At 33.6% G+C, this 23016-nt stretch overlaps 1 protein-coding gene across 1 annotated transcript in view; it reads left to right on the top strand.

The window, feature by feature from the left end:
* Positions 1-304: 304 nt before the first annotated feature.
* Positions 305-23016, top strand: part of LOC111055810 — a gene marked incomplete in the record, with an annotated part of 239838 nt that continues 217126 nt past the window's right edge. Inside the window, 2 exon segments of the mRNA XM_039424430.1 lie at positions 305-438; positions 7388-7440. Of these exon segments, the coding sequence (XP_039280364.1) occupies positions 367-438; positions 7388-7440 (125 nt within the window).

Genomic DNA, 23016 nt, shown 5'->3' with positions numbered 1-23016 from the left:
ACAGATCATGTGCCTATTGGCTTCTTTTGGTAATTAGAAAGCTGTCAGACTCCTGTAGTTTCTTTTATAATAGAAAAAAAATCAATCAAAAAGAGTTTTCATAGCTAATTTCACCATTCATGTTGCAAGAGGTAGCCAAAATACAATTTGCTTACGGTTTATTTAACTAACGTTATGCAAATTTCATAGAATTGACGTCAACAATATACTGAACGTGACTAGTCAATAAATTAATCAATTTGTCGATCTGATGAGCTTATGGAACTTAACATAGGTACTAAAAGTTTTTCAGTTTTTAGAAGGTTTAGCTAGGTACCAGTATTTGCTGTAAATTGCTGTGGAAAGTGAATTTTGTGTTTTTCAAGAATGACTACCACGTGTATCATTCTCATAGTCATTATTACATCTTTAGCACAGATAAACGGAGAAACTAGTCAGGTCAGTGTTATTCAATGATTATTATAAATATATAAATGACAAGCTTCAGACTAGTGTAAGCTTGTAGAAGCGGGACTAGATCGACTGAAGTTAGAGAGAAGGTATTTTCAGAGAGAATGGAGGCACATTGGGTGGAGAAGAAAGGGAGAGTACCCAGAAATATGTTGTTCATAGACATAGGCCTACTTAGTGACTTCCGCTATGGGAGCTAGGTGTTGTGAAGCTCCTCCTGGGGGAGTCACTCTCACCTCCAAGGATAGGACAATACACGTAGGGTGATGTAATGCTGTATTTAAATGCCTCATGTATGTAGGGTAAATCTTGTACTGAATCAATGGTGTAGAGGCTATAAATTTTGCAATGGCGTGTGTGGATGCTGAGTGTACACCAGACTGATTGACTCACTACAAGATTCAATACAATTGTCGGAATCGCGGGAGGCCTAAACGCTCGCTCACCCTTGATTCTTCTAATGACAGATTGTATAATGATGAAATTTTTTATAAGCAGTGTAGCGATCGCTAAACACTGAATACGGATACCTTAAAATTATTACCTGTGAAGAATGAGCATACAAAATCATACAGGTCGAGCAAAAATCCCGATGTAGATAATTTACGGGACTGCGTCTCTAATAAGTTCTGAAGGATTAAAATACGGTATTTGGACCAAATATCGTTCAGAATATACTTCGAGAACAGAGTCTTGTCGGGTTTTAAGCTCTATTGTAGGAATTTATATGATCTCTGGCTGCATCTGCTGTACAATTGATGTGTTCGCTCCTAAGTCGAGGTAGGTAACAGATAAAAGCTGATATATGAGCAGGTAAGGACAAAGAATAAATATCTCGATCTGACCCCACTCACTACATCCACTTAGACCTGTTCCAATATCCAGCTTAATTCAATTATTCCAATGATCGTATTCGATCGGTCTTGATGATATAGAACGTATCAGACACAATAATTGACAGGCTTAAGAAATAATCGAACTCAGAAAGCAAATTAACAAAACTGAAATATATTATAATAAAATATATGATCATACAGTGCAGATTCAGAATTTGATTTACAGGTTGATAATAATATAGCATTAACAGAATAGTTAAAAATTTTCTTGTGCTTGCATGATACCATGCGTGATTCGACAGAATTTTACAATTGATAAAATTTAACAGTTTTGAAAAAATAGTGAAAAAATGAATTATAAAAGATATTTTTAAAAAGTTTGCTCGGGGGGTCGTGGTTCTGGCAGCGGAGGATAGCTAATCAACCACAAATTCTTAGAAATTCTATATGGATAAATTCTAGGCTCTTAAATGCTAAAGCGCTTGTCGGCGTGGCCAATAATTTAACGAAGAAAATTTTATGTTTTTCTGCGCTGAAATATTTTCGAAGCGTAGATTGGGGCCCCATTAAATTTATAACTCACGTGAAATTCCTTGGCGGTCGTGGTTTTCTTCTTTGGATCAAAAATCGTTTGATCGGCAGCAATCCGGGCTTTGGTTTCAGCACGTGTGGAATTTTAATTTAATATTTCCTTCACCGAATTAATTAAGGGATAATTTACTTTAAACTTTTAAATTTATCGATTGATGAAAAATAAATTTACAAATAACAAATAGATTGGCCTAAAATATCGGCTCACAAATAGAACATATAAAATCGAACGAAAATTTTACAAATAGGTCTTGGTAACTATAAAGAGATCTGCACGGTGAGGATTTCAAAAGGGAAGTGCTGTCTTTTCTCTCAGCTTCTTGGCTAGACCTTTCTTCTCAGAATCTCGATGTAATAATTTGCATGAAAATTTGCCATTGGTAGAACGATTGTGACGTAGACATGACGTCAGTGGCAAGCAGTAGAATATAATTCCTTTAATTACAATAATAATTTAATTTATGTAATTCTTAAAACTGCTTAATCTTCTAGACATAGTTCCTATCATACAATGTACATGTGCTAGCGTATATGATAAGGCAGGGTTGTTGTCTGATAGTAGATTAACATGTGTTGCTTTCAAACGATCACCTTTTTGGTGCTATTTCTATGCACTATGATTGGCTTAGGCTTGCCAAAGAGATTTAATTACCATGTGGTTCAGTTGAATTAATCATTAATAAATTAATATTCTTATACAATTTTTATTAGGTTTGAGACTGTTATAATTAATTTCTGCCGTTTTATCAATAATATAATTCATGCTATGACCTAGTTAGTTACAATAAGACCTGACATATAATATAATTTCTTAAATAATAAATAATTTCAACGATAATACATACATTTTATTTTTTTATTTGAAATTCTTGGTCCTTTATTGATAGTTTTATAATTTTTAGAGATGGTATTATATCTTACGTGAAGCCAGCATGACATTTGACAATACTTTGAATCAGTCAGCTGCGTTCGAACTGTTTTTAAAAACATCTGATCGATAGTAAACAAAGTGTAACCTCAAATTCAATGAGCAATTCGTAAATAATTCGTGCTTTATTTGCATAATAATTATAATTTTATTGAATAATTTTTCTAGAAAATATTCGGTACAGAACGGTACTCTTATCTAATATACAGTTACTGATAAGTAAGCTTTATCGCTCGGTCGCTAACTATTCCTTTAGCAAATTCTTTCATTTTAAAGGTCCGAACCCACTAGAACGTATCATACCATGACCGTGCCCGTACCGACACATGCAAAAAAATATTCTTTGCATCATTTGATATGTAATGCACCCATTAGACCGTTCCGTCACCGGCCAAGCACGGAGCGTGCCATGCACGTCCAGGTCAACATTTGTCGGCCAGTATATTTTGTCTGTGACGGAACGGTCCTTGCATGGCACGTGACGCCTGCAAACCCCGTTGTAACCGCGTATGCACCGCGTTGGTAACCAGTTCACCGCTACATTCTCTTGCTAACTGACGCGTTCCCAACAACTTCTGACCGGGCATCATACGCGTATCATACGCGTATCATACCCGTATCATACGCGTACCATACGCGTAATGTACTGGCATAGACCGCTGTTGATCCGGTGTAGTGGGCATAGTTGTTATTTTACGTGCCTGGCATGGTCTGACACGGTCCGTGTCTGATACGTTCTAGTGGGTTCGAACCTTAAAAGGTAATCACAATTTTTCTCTCTTCTCCTGAGATCTATTTGAAAGATTCATCACAGTGTGAATAATAATAATAATAATAATAATAATAATGAATATATTATAAATCAGTCAACTTTAGAGGGAACAAAAAGTTTTCAGTATGCAATGCTTTATTGATTGATATTGATAATTGACATTTTTCTCTCGATTGCTATAATTATATAGTTTCGTTCGTCTAATTGATATAGTTTCTATTGTTTCTCTCTATAAAGTATCATCTATTCGATTGCGATAGCCTACAGTAAATATACAAGATGCATAATATTTTCAGAGAGTTGAAAGATCTTCTCCATAGGTGAACGCCATTTGCCAAACTGGACCAGTGCACATAAAATTTCATGTTTGAAATATCATCTCAAAGGAAATAGAATTCTTTAAGACTATAGCTATCAAAGTGTTGATAAATGAAAGCGAATCATAGGTCCTGGGTACAAAAGAGATCAGCAGAATCCAAGTTAGTCCAATCAATATGTGTACAAGTACATGTTGAAGGGGGCGTGCTTGCAATATATATATTGTAGTTCTGATTCAATAACATATTGTTTGGATACATAAGAAAGGTCAAAAACCAATAATTTATTCATGCGAAGTGATAGGATCTCCTAATACTAGTAGTTCTGTGAACAGTAGACCTCGCGCTCAGTAAGTTACATTGATCTGTTGTTATGTTTTCTCAAAAAATAATAAATAATTTATCAATTTGAAATGTCTAGAGAAAATCCAAAATAAACATAGAGCTTTCTGTCCTATCGTACCGTGACGTGTCGTCCCGGAATGTGAGTGTGAGCGCTAAGTGTGTTATCAGGTCTGGCTGCAACTGCCTACAACCATAGAGAAACAATAGCGTATGTTATGCTATTGTTTGTTTCTCTATGCTACAACGTTGATGGAAAGATAAATTTCAAGATGTTCGATGTTTTTGAACGGGTAGCATTATAGTCCACTAAACAGCTGATTTATGATGAATAATTCTATAGTCTGATTTCTACTTTAATATTGGCGTATGAAGGAGGCTCCTTTTTCCTTTTATATCATCCTTGAAATGCAAAATTTCCAAAAACCTTGTACGAGTCGACGCGCAATTTAAAAAGGAACATATATATACCTGTCAAATTTCATGAAAATCTGTTACCGTGTTTCGCCGTAAATGCGCAACATATAAACATTAAGAGAAATGCCAAACCGTCGACTTGAATCTTAGCCCTCACTTCGCTCGGTCAATAACTACATCTATACGCGCACAACAGCCCATTCTTTTCAGCTTGTCAAGGCGGTTCAAATTCATGTAATATGAGTAAAATTCGTTTGGGAACTGGGAAGTATATTGTTGAATGTAAAATTGTTTAACCCGTACTCTTGATTAACAGGAAATTTGCGAGAAAAATAAAAAATAAAAAATAAAAAACAGAAAATGGTAATTTTTCTATCAGCTGTAACTCTCCAATGATTAAATAATGGAATAGAAAGTAGGTCTACTGTTTAATGGAGTGGAAATAGTAGAACTACAGATCCTTCACTAAATTTTGAATTTTACTTTCCTTGCCCTATTACCATAGGTTCCATAAGGAAAGTATTGCTTTCCGAAAAAAATTAAGATACCCCAAAATGGCGAAAATGTTGTCAAAAACAGGGTTTTTTGCGATATTCTCGAAAATGGCTCCAACGATTTTGATCAAATTCATACATAAAATAGTCATTGATAAGCTATATCAACTGCCACAAGTCCCATATCTGTAAAAATTCCTGGAGCTCCGCCCCATCTATGCAAAGTTCGATTTTAGAGTTCCAATTATCAAGTCTCAGATATAATTTCAATGATAAATTCCGAGTGAAAAAGATTGAGCATGAAAATCTCTCCAATTAATGTCTAGCAACATTTTCATCTAAAATTGAAAATAAGCTTGAAATTTGAGAAAATGTGATTATTCAATTGCAAACTGTTGGCATTTGTTGATTCTTTTAAATCATTCACTATGAAGTGATAGCAGAACTCGTGTGTATCCAGCGTTATTATCCTGTCACCAGCTGGCTCAGATCTTTGAATAGTAAACTAGTATGCGCGGGAGCACTAGCGTCAGGTGATCAATTTTCATAACGGCAAGGAAAGTTTTGCGAGTGCGCCACACCAGATTTTTTTCTTAGGTATTTCACAAGATTAGTAGCATTTATTATGGAAGTTTGTAATTTTTTTCTTACTGGAATATGGATACAGTACACTCAAAAATAAATTTCCCTATTTCTCCAACAAAATTGACTTATGATACATGAATTTGAACCACCTTGACGAGCGGAAAAGGAAGAGTTGTAGTACGAGGAGATCCTATCATTTTCTGGTGTCCTTATGCGCGCCTCTCCACTAGGAGATACTGGAATTAAGTGATGATTCTGATAGAAAATGATCTTATTAACATATGCGAAATCTCAATGTGAGTACAATGAAGTTAGTGATGACGGTTAAAGCATAGGTGTTTTTCAAAATACAAGGAGCAGGTGTACCTGGAACTGCTGGAAGTCTATAGAGCGCACTATATATCTATATATCTATATATCTATATATCTATATATATATATATATATATATATATATATATATATATATATATATATATATATATCTATATATATATATATATATATCTATATATCTATATATCTATCGCACTATAGTCATATTGAGCGCACTTCCTGGTCTCAGACTATAGACCAGAGAATCACGCTCAGAGGGATTTTGGAGTATGTATATATTGGAATGGTGACAATCAAGAGATATTTTCGAATAGAAACTGCAATCATTGAAAATGATTTAATCTTGAAATTCTACTCATTTTTGAAAAATTGTAACTAAATACTCATTGAAGATGCAAAAGATTTCAATTCATTTTGAATTCCATTATGTAAAAAAGCACAAGTGATTTTTCTCTCAATGACTGGATTTTGCGGAAATAGCTGAGAAACGAAAGATGAACCGGAAGTATGTGGTTCTTGGGGCACTCTGTATTTGGCACAAGGAAATTTTGCATGATAAAATTGGTTCTCTACTCCTCTTACGTATCCAAACAATATTTTATTTTTCATTTATCTATTCCTCATAAATTACAAAATAAAATTATTTATTCCTCATAAATGACAAAATATAACAATATACACTGCCATTTGCACATTAATGTGCAAAATCAAATATTAGGAATTATTTCCCCAAAAGAGCAAGATCAAGCTTGGGCAAGGAATATAATCATTAACGAATTAGATCTACTATATATATTGCAAGCACACCCCCATGTCTCTATTGGATGGACTCACTTTCATTTAGCTGATCTCTTTTCTATCTTGGACCCATGATTTTCTTCCATACATCAACACCGGGATAGTCATGGTCTTATAGAATTTTATTCCCTTTGAAGTTATTATCTTTCAACATGGAATTTCATATGTACCAGTCAAGTTTGGCAAATGACGTTGAAAATGACTTACAAAGTTATTCTCTCCAACACAAAATTCCGGTATTTTCAAAAGTCCCAAAGAATATTCTTGGGATACCAGTACTTTTAGTAGAAAACCGGGACGTTTGGACACCTCATTCTTGGGATACCTCTGCCCGCTGGGTAGGCCTACACCTGAATGCTGAATCGCTCCCGCTGTTCAAGAGAATAGAGTGTGAATTGGTGAACTGTAGCAAACATATTTTCCTCCTCATTGATTTAGAACTGATTATTGTGTGAAATTAATGTTCTAGCTCATTTCATGATAAATATTTTTTCGATAATTCCTATCATTCTTCGAAGTAGGTCAAAAAGAATCCAATGAAGATTGGCAAAGGCACCAATGAAGATTCAGAAGAAATTAACAACAGATGTAATAGAGGTGAGTATTGTTTATGAGATGATTCATCACAATAATCATTTAAACATAAATTCCATCAAAAATATTCTGAAGACTTCTACTACACTAGTAGTTCTGTGAACAGAAGACCTCGCTCAGTTATAAACCACAGCGTCCTCCTATAATGTCCATCAGAGTATAATATCCTGTCTGTATGACGGTGTCGGCGAGATATCGGTGTGAATACGGCTAATGGCTGTTGGGGTTGGTCTATCAAAGAAGCTAACATCAGAATCTCCTTCAAGATATACTGACAACAGGTCAGCCCAAGTTGAAAGCAGAGAAAGGTCGAGAGAAAATACAATTTCAATTTTCAATTTCAATTCCATTTATTGCCATTTAGAATATTCAAAACATATTACAAAATCTTTATAATATGACATATCATTAAAAATATAGATAAATAAGCATGATTACTCATACATATATTTGAATGAAATTAAAATAAAATATAAAATCTAGGCATCACCATCAAAAAGAAGAACTTTGCCCGCTGGTGAGAGTTGCAAAACAGTAAAAGAAAAACATAATATTTCGTAATAATGCAGAAATTTAAAGTTAAATTCAACTAATAATTACAAAATTCTATAACAGCAGAATCATAAAAAATCAAACAGATATTGTGCAGAGAAAAGACTATGAAATGATAATAAAATAATCTGAATTAAATTGCTATATTTAGTCTAAGGTAAAGAAATATTCCCTCTTAGTCCACTCATTGACGCTCTTTTTACCAATTTTGAAATACAAGTCAAAAGGTATTGCATTGATCAGTTTACTGCTTGTGTAAATTAGATGTCTTCTGATCAATGAAAGTTTAGTAGGATAAACTTGAAATTCCTCTGTTACACCCGGTCTGAAATGATAAGTGTTCTTGATCAAATTTGGGAAGATATTTATATTTTTTACTAAGTATTTTATTAAGACTTTGACATATAGTTGTCTGTGAATAGTTGTTGTAGAAACATCATAATCCAGGAAAATTAAATTTGTTGGGTATAACCTTGGTTTATTCAAGATAGTTTTTATTATTTTTTTTGAATGATAAATAGATTTTCCATGTGTACATCATATGCAGCACCCCATATCACTCATCCTTATTGTAAAATTGATTGAACTATAGCATGATAAACGGTTTCTAAGTTATTTATATTCAATATTTTGTTTAATTTATAGAATTCATGAGAAATGTAGTTTAGTTTTTTACACAGAAAGGTTATATAAGATTGCCATTTAAAGTTTTCATCAATTATCACTCCAAGATATTTAGTATTATTTACTTTTTCTATTTCTGGGCAGCTACATATTGAATGATTTGTGCAAAGTGAATGCAGTTTCAGCTTGGAACGATTTTCTGGTTGTCCAGTTGAATTCAGTGAAAATGTTATATATTTTGTTTTGTTTACATTCAAACTCATGGTATTCATGTCAAGTCATCTTTTGACTGTCAATATATCTTTTTCTGCATCGCTGAACAAACTCCTCCAATCAGCACTGGTGAAGACTATTGCTGTATCATCTGCAAATGACACAATCTTGCCATTTTTCAATTTTAATTCTAAAAGATCATTTACATGGATAAGGAATAAAACAGGTGATAAAACAGTACCTTGTGGTAAACCATAAGATGTGAGATTTAGGGTGCTTTTCTGTGAATTTAAGGTCAATATTTGGGATCTATCCTGTAAATAGCTTTTGAATAAATCTAAAGTAATTCCTCTTATACCTATTTCTTGTAATTTTTTAAAAAGTTTGTCTTGTGGTACTGTATCGAAAGCTTTTGATAAGTCTAAAAATATTGACATAGTTTTATTTTTGTCATTTAAATTATTGCTAATCTGATTCACAAAACTACACAATGCATCTTCTATGCTTTTATTTATTTGAAATCCAAACTGTTGTTTTTCTATAATATTGCATTTGTCTAAGAAGTTAATAATTAATCTTTGTTTAATTAGCTTTTGAACTATTTTAGCTAAATTGCTTGAAAGGCTAATTGGCATGTAGTTACTGGGTTTAGTTTTGTCACCCCCCTTGAATATTGGTTTTAGTTTTGCAACTTTAAAATGATCAGGGAAAGTCCCTGTTACAAAAATTTTATTTATAATATCAGCTAGAGGCGCCGCTATGTACTGAGCAATTTGTTTCAAAGTAAAGTTGGATATGTTATCTGTCCCAGGACTAGCCTTATTTTTCAATTTAGATATAATTTCTTCTACATGTTTAGCTTCAACTGGAGTGAGAAACCATGAATTTTGAAGGGGACTATAGTTATTAAATTGCAGACCCTCTGCATTTTTATTAATATGTATAGCTTCTGCATGTCTCATACCCACTTCTGCAAAGAAACTATTCAATGTCGATGCTTTCATTTTTATGTCTTCATTCGTATGATTGCTTTCATCTATAATATCAATTATGCATTTCCATAGAATTCTGGGGTTTTGACTATTTTTATTTTTTTCATTTATATAATAGCTATTTTTTGTTGTAATTATTAATTTATTCAATGTGTTCTTGTACAGTCTTAAATCTTCTTTCAATTTATTATTAAAAGGCTCTTTTTGAGTTTTCTGTACATTTTATCCTTTTTATTGATCACGTTAATTAGTCCTGGAACCATCCATGGCTTCATGCGTTTGTTTTTGTGTGGTATTGCTAACTCCCTAGAGGATGCATCAATGAATTTATTTAGTGTAACAACAAACGATGTTACCATCAGATTAACTTTGCAATTATCATCCTTGAATTTAGAAAACAAGTTGTCTTGCGACAGTAGTTCTTTAAGTTTGTTGTAATCTATTTTTATGTTGTAAGATTATAATTTTATTATAATTTTGAATTGCCAGCAAAATCACTAAATGGAAAGATTTTATAGGTCTCAAGCAAACAGCTGTATTGTTATCGCTGGGTGCGATATCAATAAACTCAAGATTAGATAATAATGGGTATCCAGGCTGCAGTTTTGAACAGCCAAATGGAAAGGAGAATATCATTGCTATTTATCTAATTATATAAATTTTTGAGTTTAGGTTCTATGATTCTTACTGGTTGGCAACCTAAATAATCGGTCAAGCCGTATAAATTGAGAATTAGCCAGACACCTGTGGCAAATTTAGATGTGGCATTTTTAGATGCATACAAAATAGCATTCGCTTAAAATGTGATCAGAGGATTGGTAACACTCATGGCATGTTGATGTAAAAGGAAAAACATTTAAAAAAAATACAAAAATATTTATTATGTGTAACATATTGTAATTTGGATGGATAAATAAGAATCCTAGCTGAAATATTTATGGGTCTAAGTGAAGTAACTGGCTAATATCGCCAAAGAGATAACATAAAGATTAGATAATATCAGACGTCCTGGCTAAACTGTACAACAGCCTAAGAGGAATGGAAATAATTTTTTGCTAATATATAATATTGAAAATTGAGGTTAGGCATAAACATTTAGTGATCGGCGACCTAACGATCGACCGAGCCATGCAACGTAGAATCTGACCAAACTCCTTGGCAGAAATTTATTGCTCTTATAAAGCAAAAGTCATTTTCATTTTTAAATAATTTTGTAACCCCTTGGAAGAGACGACTCCGGCTACAATAGTCCAGGACCACCAGGAGTTGGATCGACATCAGCAGCTCATAAGAAATTTCGACACGTGAGTGAAAAATATTGAAATAGTGATAGGGCGCCCTCAGTGCTTCGAAATTACATAAGAATCAAAGCTAGCTCGTCGAAAGGGTCTTCTTATAAATTAAGAATTTGGTAAAAAATACTTGCGCAAGTAAATGTAGTATTAAAGGTATTTTATTGGAAAGTAACAAGTCAATCTACATATCAGAAGTTCTATAAATCAAAGAAGTATAAAATCTAGGCTGTTAATACACATTCATATGATCATTAATTTCTGCAATATAATTTGCGATAATTTGTTGTAGCTCTGATTCACTAGATGCATTGCTCCTTTATTCCTTCAGGTGCCGAATCTCGCACCCTGAGATAAAAAATATATTTATTACAAAGAAATCTATTAGATACTATAGAATTTGATATATATATATATATATAATATATATATATATATATATATATTATATATATATATATATTATATATATATATATATATATTTGGATTATTGGTTGTCAATTTATCAAGCTGATTTTAAGAAATCTATTTTAAATGGAATTGTCCAAGTCGACAAGTATTAGCAAGCTGATATCGCAGCTACATGCAAATGGATGCATATGATCATAAAATAAAAGCACATGGTAACGTTTCGTGCTGTAGAATTTAGAGAATAGTATTTAGCCTGTGATATTCTATTGATTTCGATTATTGTTCTATTTTTATATTATATATTTTTTATCGCTCTATATATTTTTTGCTCTGATTTATTTTTTGCAATATCTGTTAAAATAATATGTATCAAATTGTTTATGGTGTGCGATTTATTTTTTATTCCTCAATACTATAGGATAAGTACCATATATATATATTTTTTTTAATGAATTATCAGAATTATAGTGGAAGCTCATATCTGGGCCTATAAAGATTTTTATGAGACTGTATCCTATAAAAAACCACGACCTAATTTTTATAATTGTTGAAATATTTCATGCTCTACCGACTGATGCCAAGCAGGAGGCTAATCGTTATTTAAATATAAAAAAAAATAACGTGACATATGTCATACATGCATGAACAAAATGTGTAAAATAGATAAAAATATTAAGGAAATGTGGTGTATCCTACTCGGCACATGAATACATTTGTAATTTTAGAATAAGCCTATCAAAATACAGTAACTGACTGGCGGTAAAAGCGAGTTAATTCAAAAATATAGATTATTTATTATATAAATGATAAGAATTTGTAAACTATACAATAACCAGTTCATGTAACAGATATAAAATGAATAATTAAAAAATATAATATTTGTTCTTTATGCAATAACCTAGCAGATTGGCAAGGACTATTTTTCGAATCATGTTATTGCATAGTAGTGAGGCTAGGACCAGCTCCAATTAGAATTGAATATTAATATGATATGCAAATTTGAGAATATGGAAGTATGGTCATGGAAAGAATAGGGGTAGATCAAAGCCACTTGCTTGTCAGAGGTCACCGGGTACAGACATCAATTTATAGAGCACAAGATCCCTTTTTGAATAATTGTACGTTTTAAAAATCTAAGTTTGAATTTGAAAATTGATTTCATAAGACTCAGTGAGGTCATATTAAGACGTGAGTCGCATAAATTAAATATCCCCATTGGAGAAGACGACATCAGCACCAGGAAGGCCTAGGACATCGAAAGAATCCAGATCACCATCATACTTTGTGAAAATCGACACATGAGTTTAATAATTAAAAAGTTATCAAGGGGGCCCTCAGTGCTTCGAATAAATCATGATTCACTAAAGCTAGCTTGACAAAAGGTTGTTTAAATATTGAAATTAATATCAAACTTGCGCTAGTCTTTAAACGTAAAGGGAATTTTATTAAGAACAATCTATCAGATTTACATGTTTAAGTATGGACAGATGAAATATTTATTAATTTTTGATATTATAATATATGCTCACTTGACCATTCTTTTTATCAGTAAATTATGAAGATGTTAATGAAGCTTATGTTCATAAGATAAATTAATTTATCGGATTTCCAACAGAGGCCGAACCTTAGCCATGAGAGATACATATTAATTTATTCTGAGATTAATAATTATATTTAATTATTTATATTAATTTGGAAAGAAGATACATAAAGTTTTATTCGACAAGCGAGTCGATAATTGAGCTATACAAGTTGAAAGCATATATTTGCTGATTAAAGAAGCACATGGTAATATTTTGTGCTAAAAGCAAAGTCAAACATTAGTGAGCTATCTGTGATATTTTTCAATATAATTATATATTTGTTCTTTTATTATTTTTTATACTTGTTGCTCTATATTTTATTTGTTCATTGATATTTATGTAATTATATTGTGTACAGTAATTATACAATTATAGTATCGATCGAGCAGTCGTAGTGAGCAGACATAGTTTTTTTTTGTGAGAGTAGTTGAAATAGTATATGCAATAGTTGAAGTGCTGAGTTCAGTGTTTTAATTGTTGTGCGCGAGTTCAGTGCCCTGTGCCGAAAAATCAGTTCAGAGCTGAATTATCATCTAGTCCGGCTAAGGAATGTAAAGAATGTGAGGAATGTCGACTCCCAAAAGATTGCCAACCTTCCTCGTGCCAGAGTTCGAAGAGGAGGAGGAAACAGAGGACGATGCAACTATGAGTCAACTAACACCGGCTAGGAGCGTTGAACCAGCGTCAATGACTGGAAACGTCAACACTTCCCCAGAATCGTTTCTAAAAACGAACCAACTAAAAACTGCAAGGGAGCAGTTTTTGTATAATGCATGGAAAGAAGTCACTTGCCAACAGAGTGAAGAGAGAGAAAGAATGCATGAGCTGGAAAAGGAGTTGGAGAGCACGGTTGGAGATTAATCAGCTGAAAGAGATGTTTCCATCAGCATCTACAACCACACAGAATCTTCAATCTTCAGCTTCACATACAATGCAACCAGCATCTTCTAGAAGTAGCAATAAAAGTTATTCACCACCGAATTGGGAGGAAGAAGAGAAAATGGTAGCACCAGAGACTGCATGGATTCTCCCTAAACAAAAGAAGAGAAAAATCCGTGACTCACCAGAAAAAATAAGGCCTGCAACTGATTCTACAAGTATGAAACCGACAGAAAAGAAAAACAAGCCACCACCAGTCATTTACATTAACATTTATTACATTCCTTAATCACAACATCAAAGAACAGTTATTTGCTACATGAAAGTGAAAATTGAATCAATTAGAAGTAAAAATAAAATGATTCCACAGTGTAAACGTTGTCAGCGGTTTGGTCATACACAGACATACTGTCAACATGAACATGTGTGTGTGTGGAGTGTGCTGGAAAACACTGGACTATTTCGTGTACCAAGGCTAAAGAAACCCCAGCCAAATGTTTCAATTGTGCTGAGGCTCACCCAGCTAACTACAGAGGCTGTCTCATTGCTAAAGAACTTCAGAGAAGAAGAACTGAAGAAAATAACCTAGTTAAAAGAAGTAGCGAAGTACCACATACAACTAAACAGAGAAACTTCACTTCAAAAAAGTACACTGGAGAAATATCCTATTCCCAAGTAACGAAACCCACTCCAAGCCTACAACAGGAAAGCCAACCAAATCAACAACAACAACAACAACAACCAGTTGAAGTCAATAAGGTTTTGCAGGAAATTTTGAACATTCTTTTTTTCACTTTTTGTGTAGTTGAGAAGTTGATATTGTGGTAATTATTCATATTGAATGAAAAAGACTAAGAAATTGTCAAAAAACCACCGATTTATTGATAATTAGAAAGACCGGTTTCGGTTATTACACCATTGTCAATCTCTGATAAACTAAAACTAAATACAAGAGCAGCAGAATTTATACTAGTAGGTGAGTACTGCTATTGGTCGAGGGCATGAACGCCTGCCATTGGCCTAGCTAGACAGTCTCCTCCCCCCGGTGTGACAAAATGGCGGCTTGAGCAACAGAATCGCCATGATAATGGAATTTACTTTTAGTACAAAATAAGAGCCAAGAAAACAAGTGTGAAAGATAATAAAACAAATATGTAAATGGAAAAACTATTGACTAATGTATGCTTACAATTCTATGATAAAACTAAATTCGTAGTGTTGTGCTGGTTGAAATGAATCTGGTCATTTAAACTAAACTGGGAATTTTCCTTAATTACTCTTGTTATTTCTAAAGCCTCTAGAATATTCAAAGATCTGCCTTTGTTATTAACATGAAGAAACTCAACATTCTCCTTAACTGTGAACTTGTGATTATTTGTTATCAAATGTTCTGCAAAGTTAGATTCCCCATTTTGTTTATTCAAATCTCTGATGTGTTCTTTAATTCTACTTTTGAAACTTCTACCAGTCTGACCCACATAACAAGCATTACAATCATCACATTTAAGTTTGTACACCCCGCTTTTATCCCAAATAACAAAATCTTGCCATCCTATTCCTCACAAACTTGCTGCTTTCAATAGCATGGTCTATGAAGCACTAACAATACCTATGAGCCATCATGATTTTGATATTGAGATCACTAAAATTAAACAGATAGCTGTCACAAATGGGTATGAAGAAAGTATGGTGGACAGATTATTGAGTAAAATTAATAGTAAAATTTCAATCAATTCTAGTTTTGTAGGCTCAAACTGTGAGGAGAAGACTTGGATAACAATCCCATATTTAGGCCTTGTATCTGATAAAGTAGGTAGGGAATTGAAGAGGAATGGATTTCATGTTGCTTTCAAGACCAAACCGATTTTGAATAGTCTATTTAGCTGGAGCAAAGACGAAATTGATATTTGGGATAAAAGCGGGGTGTACAAACTTAAATGTGATGATTGTAATGCTTGTTATGTGGGTCAGACTGGTAGAAGTTTCAAAAGTAGAATTAAAGAACACATCAGAGATTGGAATAAACAAAATGGGGAATCTGGAATCTAACTTTGCCGAACATTTGATAACAAATAATCACAAGTTCACAGTTAAGGAGAATGTTGAGTTTCTTCATGTTAATAACAAAGGCAGATCTTTGAATATTCTAGAGGCTTTAGGAATAACAAGAGTAATTAAGGAAAATTCCCAGTATAGTTTAAATGACCAGATTCATTTCAACCAGTACAACACTAACGAATTTAGTTTTATCATAAAATTGTAAGCATACATTAGTCAATAGTTTTTCCATTTACATATTTGTTTTATTATCTTTCACACTTGTTTTCTTGGCTCTTATTTTGTACTAAAAGTATATTTTATTATCATGGCGATTCTGTTGCTCAAGCCGCCATTTTGTCACACCGTTGAGGGGGAGGAGACTGTCTAGCTAGGCCAATGGCAGGCATTCATGCCCTCGACCAATAGCAGTACTCACCCAACGTTAGTAGACAGAAGGTTGATCACTCACAGGTGAAAGATTCGAAGTGGTGGGGGAAAAGCCAGCGTGACGTCACATGTAGTAAAAAAGTGATCAGTAACCACACTGAGCATACAGTTTATTCACTGTATCTTCAAATACATCATCGTTTAATCCCCTCAAGATTGACCTAGAACTTAAAAATTCTCCATACTTATAGCGATTGAATCACTGATTCTAATGATGTTGTTAAATACTTCAAGTTCATTCAACTTGTATGAATAAAGTTAAGTTGAAAGTTTTTCAAGAATCTAAAAGCGTGACACAAAAAAGTTAATAAGCTGGGAAAGCGTTAGTAGACAACTCTATACTATTATAATTTCAGATTAACCCATAAAAAATCTTGATAAACCAATGCATTGCAATAATCCGATAAACCGATTCCAATAAATCCGAAGAATTTCATTCATATAAAAATGCACTGAACATATGCTCGTACATGTTCTACGAGAATCAAAATATCTCATCCCCGAAATTCACAAGCTGATGTATAGCCAAACTACAAAATATAAACACGACCTAGAAGATGAAGAAACCTTAAGGATTTGAAAGGGGTGGTTAGGAGGTGGGGTTTTTGCTTTTATATGGCAAAATACTTGTATTATTCAAATGTTTTGATAATTATTGTAAAGCAGGAACAGAAATCTTGTATGTCAGAAATTGTTTGTGTTATATAATTTGACTATACGTCACCGTATGATTCTCAAGAATGTGATATTTTGCCTACTCTGTACTACAGCCTACATCACGACTGCAGTTCCCCCACTCCAATTGCATTTCAACTAAAATACTATAGATGAGTGACCAACCTTCTGTCTACTAACTTTGGTACTCACCTACTAGTATAAATTCTGCTGCTCTTGTATTTAGTTTTAGTTTATCAGAGATTGACAATGGTGTAATAACTGAGACCGGTCTTTCTAATTATCAATAAATCAGTTGTTTTTTGACAATTTCTTAGTCTTTTTCATTCAAATTTTGAACAGTTTAAATATTCTTTCTGGACGACTTGACAGCTTGGAAGGGAAGAGTAAGAGTATCGAGAAGAAAACTAGAAAATGAATATTGCGAGCCAACAAGATATAAGGATTGCTACCTGGAATGCCAATGGAATAAATAATATCAATAATAATAGAAAACAAGAAATAGAAATATTTCTAAAGACACGAAATATGGATGTTTGCCTCATCTCTGAAACCCATTCAACTGAGCAGACTCACTTCAAAATCAATGGATATAATATTTACGAAACTATTCATCCTCAAAATCAAGCAAGAGGTGGAAGTGCTGTAATAGTGAAGGAGAGTATTAAACACTTTGAAGACTTCAGTATTCAAAGTAATGAAATACAGCTAACTGTAGATGGAATAGAGTCAATCAACCAGAATATTATACTTGTTGGAGCTGCATATTTTCCACCACGTTACAATCTTAAGAAAAATGATTATACAAATATTCTTGTTCAGCTTGGAGATAGATTCATAGTGGGTGGAGATTTTTATGCCAAGCATAAGAATTGGGATTCATGACTCACGACTACCAAAGGAAAAGAACTCAGAGAGGCTATCCAGGAGCTGGGCTGCGAATTCCATTCAACAGGGACACCTACGTATTGGCCAACAGATTTGAATAGAATTCCAGATCTTCTAGATTTCTTCATAACAAAGAGAATATCCAGTAATTTTATCGACCTTGAAGAGAGGTTTGACCTGGATTCTGATCATTCAGCTGTAATTCTCACACTTAGTGAACGAATAATAAAGAAAGAAGACAGACCAATGTTAGTCAACAGAACAACAGACTGGGAAGCTTTTAAAGTGGATTTGGAGAATGAAATCAACTTGAATATTCCACTTAGAACAACTGAGCAGCTAGATGAAGCCACAGAAAATTTCATGTGGCAAATCCAGAAATCAGCCTGGAAAAACACAAAACAATATACCAGGAAAATAAAAGGATGCAATTACCCTCTGGAGATTCGACAACTTGTTTTAGAAAAACGAAGGGCAAGAAGAAGATGGCAACAAACTCGTGATCCTGCTGACAACAATATCTTGAATAACAAAACCCAACAATTGAGAAGAGAGATGAGGAAACTAACTGAGGAATCCGTTAATAACTACCTTCAAAATTTGACAGCTGATGCCAGTACAGATTATTCATTATGGAAAGCAACAAAAAGAATCAAGCGGCCAATATTACAATCCTCTCCAATTGGAAAACCAGATGGTACTTGGGCAAGAAATAACAGAGAGAAGGCAGATTTATTTGCTGATCATCTAGAAGAAATCTTCCAGCCAAACAACATTCAATCTGAAATTGATCCTGAAGAAGATATAATAGATGATTTAGATACAGAGATTGATCCAGTTTCTATAAATGAGGTTCAAGAAGAAATAAAATATAATCTGAATACCAAAAAAGCACCTGGGTTTGATCTGATTACAGGTCAAATCTTGAAGAAACTTCCAAGGAAAGGTATTGTCATGCTCACATACTTATTCAATACATCACTCCGATTACAGCATTTTCCTACAATTTGGAAGGTGGCAGAAGTCATTATGTTGCAAGAGCCTGGGAAATGTCCTCAAGAAGCAAAATCATACCGCCCAATATATCTTCTACCTGTAATTTCAAAGCTTTTTGAGAAATTGCTAATGAAGAGATTGACTCCCATCATAAGTAGCAGGAATCTGATACCAGCCTATCAAATTGGTTCCAGGCAGAAGCACTCAACCCTGGACCAAGTACATAGAATCACAAATGTAATAGAGAAGTCATTAGAGAAAAAATCTATATGTTCAGCAATCTTCCATGATGTGGCATAGGCATTTGACAAAGTGTGGCATGAAGGACTGATCATTGAACTTCATAAAATTCTCCCCACTCAACTTGTAAAACTGTTGATCATACATCAACAACAGATTTTTCAGAGTAAAACAAGGTGACGACGTCTCCGAATTGAAGGAAATAAGGGCTGGAGTTCCACAGGGTAGTGTTCTTGGACCAGTTATTTATGTGCTGTACACAAGCGATCTTCCTGAATTGAATGCAGTGACAATAGCTACTTTAGCTGATGATACTTAATGAGTTTGTTATCGAGTCGTCGTGCCGAGTGGTTGTGTTGAGTTCGTGCTGCTGCTCTGTGATAAGATTAGGCCTGCTGCTTGTTTCTCGTTTTCTATTTTGTATTACTTAACCTAACACTTTTATAGTTAATAGTTTATTCAAATAGTTAATAATAACCAGGAACTACTTCAAAATTTAAATACATAATCTCTAACAGTAGTTTACTCTTATGACTACAAGATCTATAAAATAACTATTAAAAACATATAAATAGGAGAAATAGCTCTCTCATATCATGTAATAATCTCTGTTTTTTGTTTAATCTAATTCAATTTTCCAATTCATCTGAATAAATAATACTTTGAAACCTATATTTATAAAATTGAATAATAATAATTTTTCTTGACATATCTAATCTAATTCAATTTTCCAATTCATCTGAATAAATAATACTTTGAAACCTATATTTATAAAATTGAATAATAATAATTTTTATTGACATTCTACGTACACGGACTTAATAGCCTCTGATTTATTTTAAAGTTCATTTTGCCCAACTATTATAATAAAACCCTTAGTTAGATAATAGAGAATGGTTCTTCTTAAACAAAGCTTTTAGAATATAACCTGTTTTCTTATACTTTAAATACTGTTTATATACTGTTTTCTTATACTTTATATTTTTAGGCCCTAAATTTCTAAACATTTGATCTATAACTCCTATTCATTTTTTTCTTTCTAGTCTGTTTCAAGATTTCATCGTAGAGCTTCTAATATTCTATAGATTCTCTTAATCCTGTTTCAATCATATTATTGGCCTTTTAGTGGGCCTAATAGTCGTGTTTTGTCAGACTTCCTTATTCCCATGCATCCTGCTTCCACATAGTTGCTTAGTCTATATAGCTTACGTATAATTATAAATAGTCAACTTATTTCAGCTGTATTTGGCTGTTTAAGCAAAGAAGTTTATGTAGCAAATTGTTTTTTTTTCACTTTTGTGTTGCAGTGGTCCTTGCAAATATTGTGCTGAGGTAAAATCTGTAAACTTGGCACAAGCTTTGCTCTGGATTTTGGTGGTCGGGCTTGGTCTGCTGGTGGACAGAGCACGCGCGATCATACATTGATAGCGAAATTTCATAGACTGTAAAGGAGCCTGTGTAAGGTAGATTGATTGGAGGTGGGAGTGTAGGGAATTCTGAATCTTGCATTATGATATAATAGCAGAACTTACGTCTTTTTCTATCAACTGTAGGCCATTTCTGTTGTTTCAGAGAAGAATCTTATTCCTTATCAAACAAATTATCTCGATTAGCGATAATCAAGTATCTTCAATTCTTCACTTTAAATATAGCATTTTCAACATTCTTTCTATTTTAATCGCAAAGCCTTAGTTACTATAACCTTACTTAATCTCTAATAGTATGGACCTCAACATTTCCTTGCATATTTTCCCCTTCAGTTCAGAACACAGTGGTGTAATATAATTTATAATCATTCAGTACTGCTTTTTCTTATCCAACTACTCTTTTGTGGAGTCTTGGGTAATTTTTATAGAGGCTTCTTGATGATAAATAAAATAATAGATTTCGTCATTTGACATTGATTGACTTGATTGTCTCTATTGACTAATAATAAAATATATTCAAAATCTAATTGAGAGAGCAGCTTCTACTTTTGTTTATGAATAACTTTATTGAATTGCATGGTGGGTGTTGCTTATTGTTGGTGTTGGATTATTTTTTGTTTAACTCATGTGTTTTCTCGACTGTATTGCATGCTATACATTCATGCATTTGAACTGTGTTTGTCATATTAAGTGATTACCTAACGAAGAAAATTATTCCCTTCCACTGGTTCTCATGATGAATTGTTCTTGTCATTAATCACTAATAGAAATAGTTGCTACTGGTTGTCTCTTCGTTTTTTCCTCTCTCACTGGTTTGCATCAATAATTGTTGTTGTCATTTATCAGTAGTGGAAAATATTTGCTGCTGGTTGTCCCTTCGTTTTGCTGGTTGCTTCCTGGTGTTAGTATTGTGCTGGGAAAATTTTTTTATTATTCTACTGTCCACTTCTTTCAAAATATGGAGAAATTTATACTGGGTATGACTAATAAAGGTGATCCAAAATTAAGTTTCAATAGGAAACTGACTATAGGAAAGGTTCATCTAGAGTTAACGGAGATATAACATGGAGGTGTCTCAATAAAAAGTGTAAGGCTCAATTAATTATGGATAAGGATTCTACAACGATATTGGTTGCATCAGGCTCTAGGGTTCATAGTCATCCTGCTCCACTTCGAGAACTAGAGGAGAGTAGTGATGTGTCTCAGATATTTTGTTCAACGCCAAGTATTACAACCAATAATGATACAGGTGTCATCCGTGACTCGGTCTCTTTGGATAGAGTTGATGGTGCCGACAGTCAAATTGAATTGTGGTGTGCTAGCACGACAGATGACGGAACTTGTGGCTGCTCTGCACTTATTCAGAACCTGATTAATGAGAATAATAATTTGAAGTCAGATAACCTACGGCTTAAAGAACAGTGGGAGGTGGCGATTGATAGGTCTATCACTAATGATGTTCGTATCATGGAGTTAACTGATTGTCTGACAAAGCAGTGCAGTGATTCGAGTACACAGACGGATGTAGTCGTGAGTGATAAAACAGTTGATACTCCTCTTCTGTCGGTGGAGCAAATGAGACTAGCGAATAGTGTTGTTTTGCCTTTTGGATTGGATATTGATAGCTTGCAGCTGCTTATTGAGGAAAATTGTTGTTTGATGGATCAATTGATTGCCGTAGGAGAGGAGTTAGAGATGACAAGGGAGGCGCTTTCTCGTTTGCAGGGTTTAAGCGATAATCTGGGGAATGGTCAGCATAATTCTGTCAGTGCTGGTTTGGTACATTGCTCTCTATTCCAGGAAAATCCTCCAATTAAAATATGTTCTGATAGTCATGGTAGGGGTATAAATGAGCTGTTGACTTATCGGTTACCTTCCAATACCAGATGTTATTCTTATGTTGCAGCAGGGGCACCTCTTGAAATACTGATTGAAAAAATGTTAGATAAGAGGGAGATTGGTGAGACAAAGAGAGATGATTTTGTTGCTTTGATTGGGGGCACGAATAGTTTTGCTCATGGTTCTTACTCCCAGGATAATATTGACAACTTATCAGTAAAATTGTCCAAAGTGATAAATAGCTACAGTCATACCAACCTCATTCTTGGCACAGTCCCTTACAGATACGATCTTCCAGGGAGCTCTGATGAAAATCGTGTTATTAGTTGTGTGAATAGGGCTATAAGATGTATTCCTTATCATTTCCCGCATTTGTCAATTAGGATTATTAATTTATGGAGCTACAATAGATCTATGCATACCAACCACGGTCTGCATCTCAACAGAAAGGGAAAG

This window comes from Nilaparvata lugens, chromosome 3, assembly GCF_014356525.2.
Source record: "Nilaparvata lugens isolate BPH chromosome 3, ASM1435652v1, whole genome shotgun sequence".
NCBI classification, from domain to species: domain Eukaryota; kingdom Metazoa; phylum Arthropoda; class Insecta; order Hemiptera; family Delphacidae; genus Nilaparvata; species Nilaparvata lugens.
Note: the sequence above shows the minus strand (reverse complement) of the source record. Positions and strands in the feature narration are given on the sequence as shown.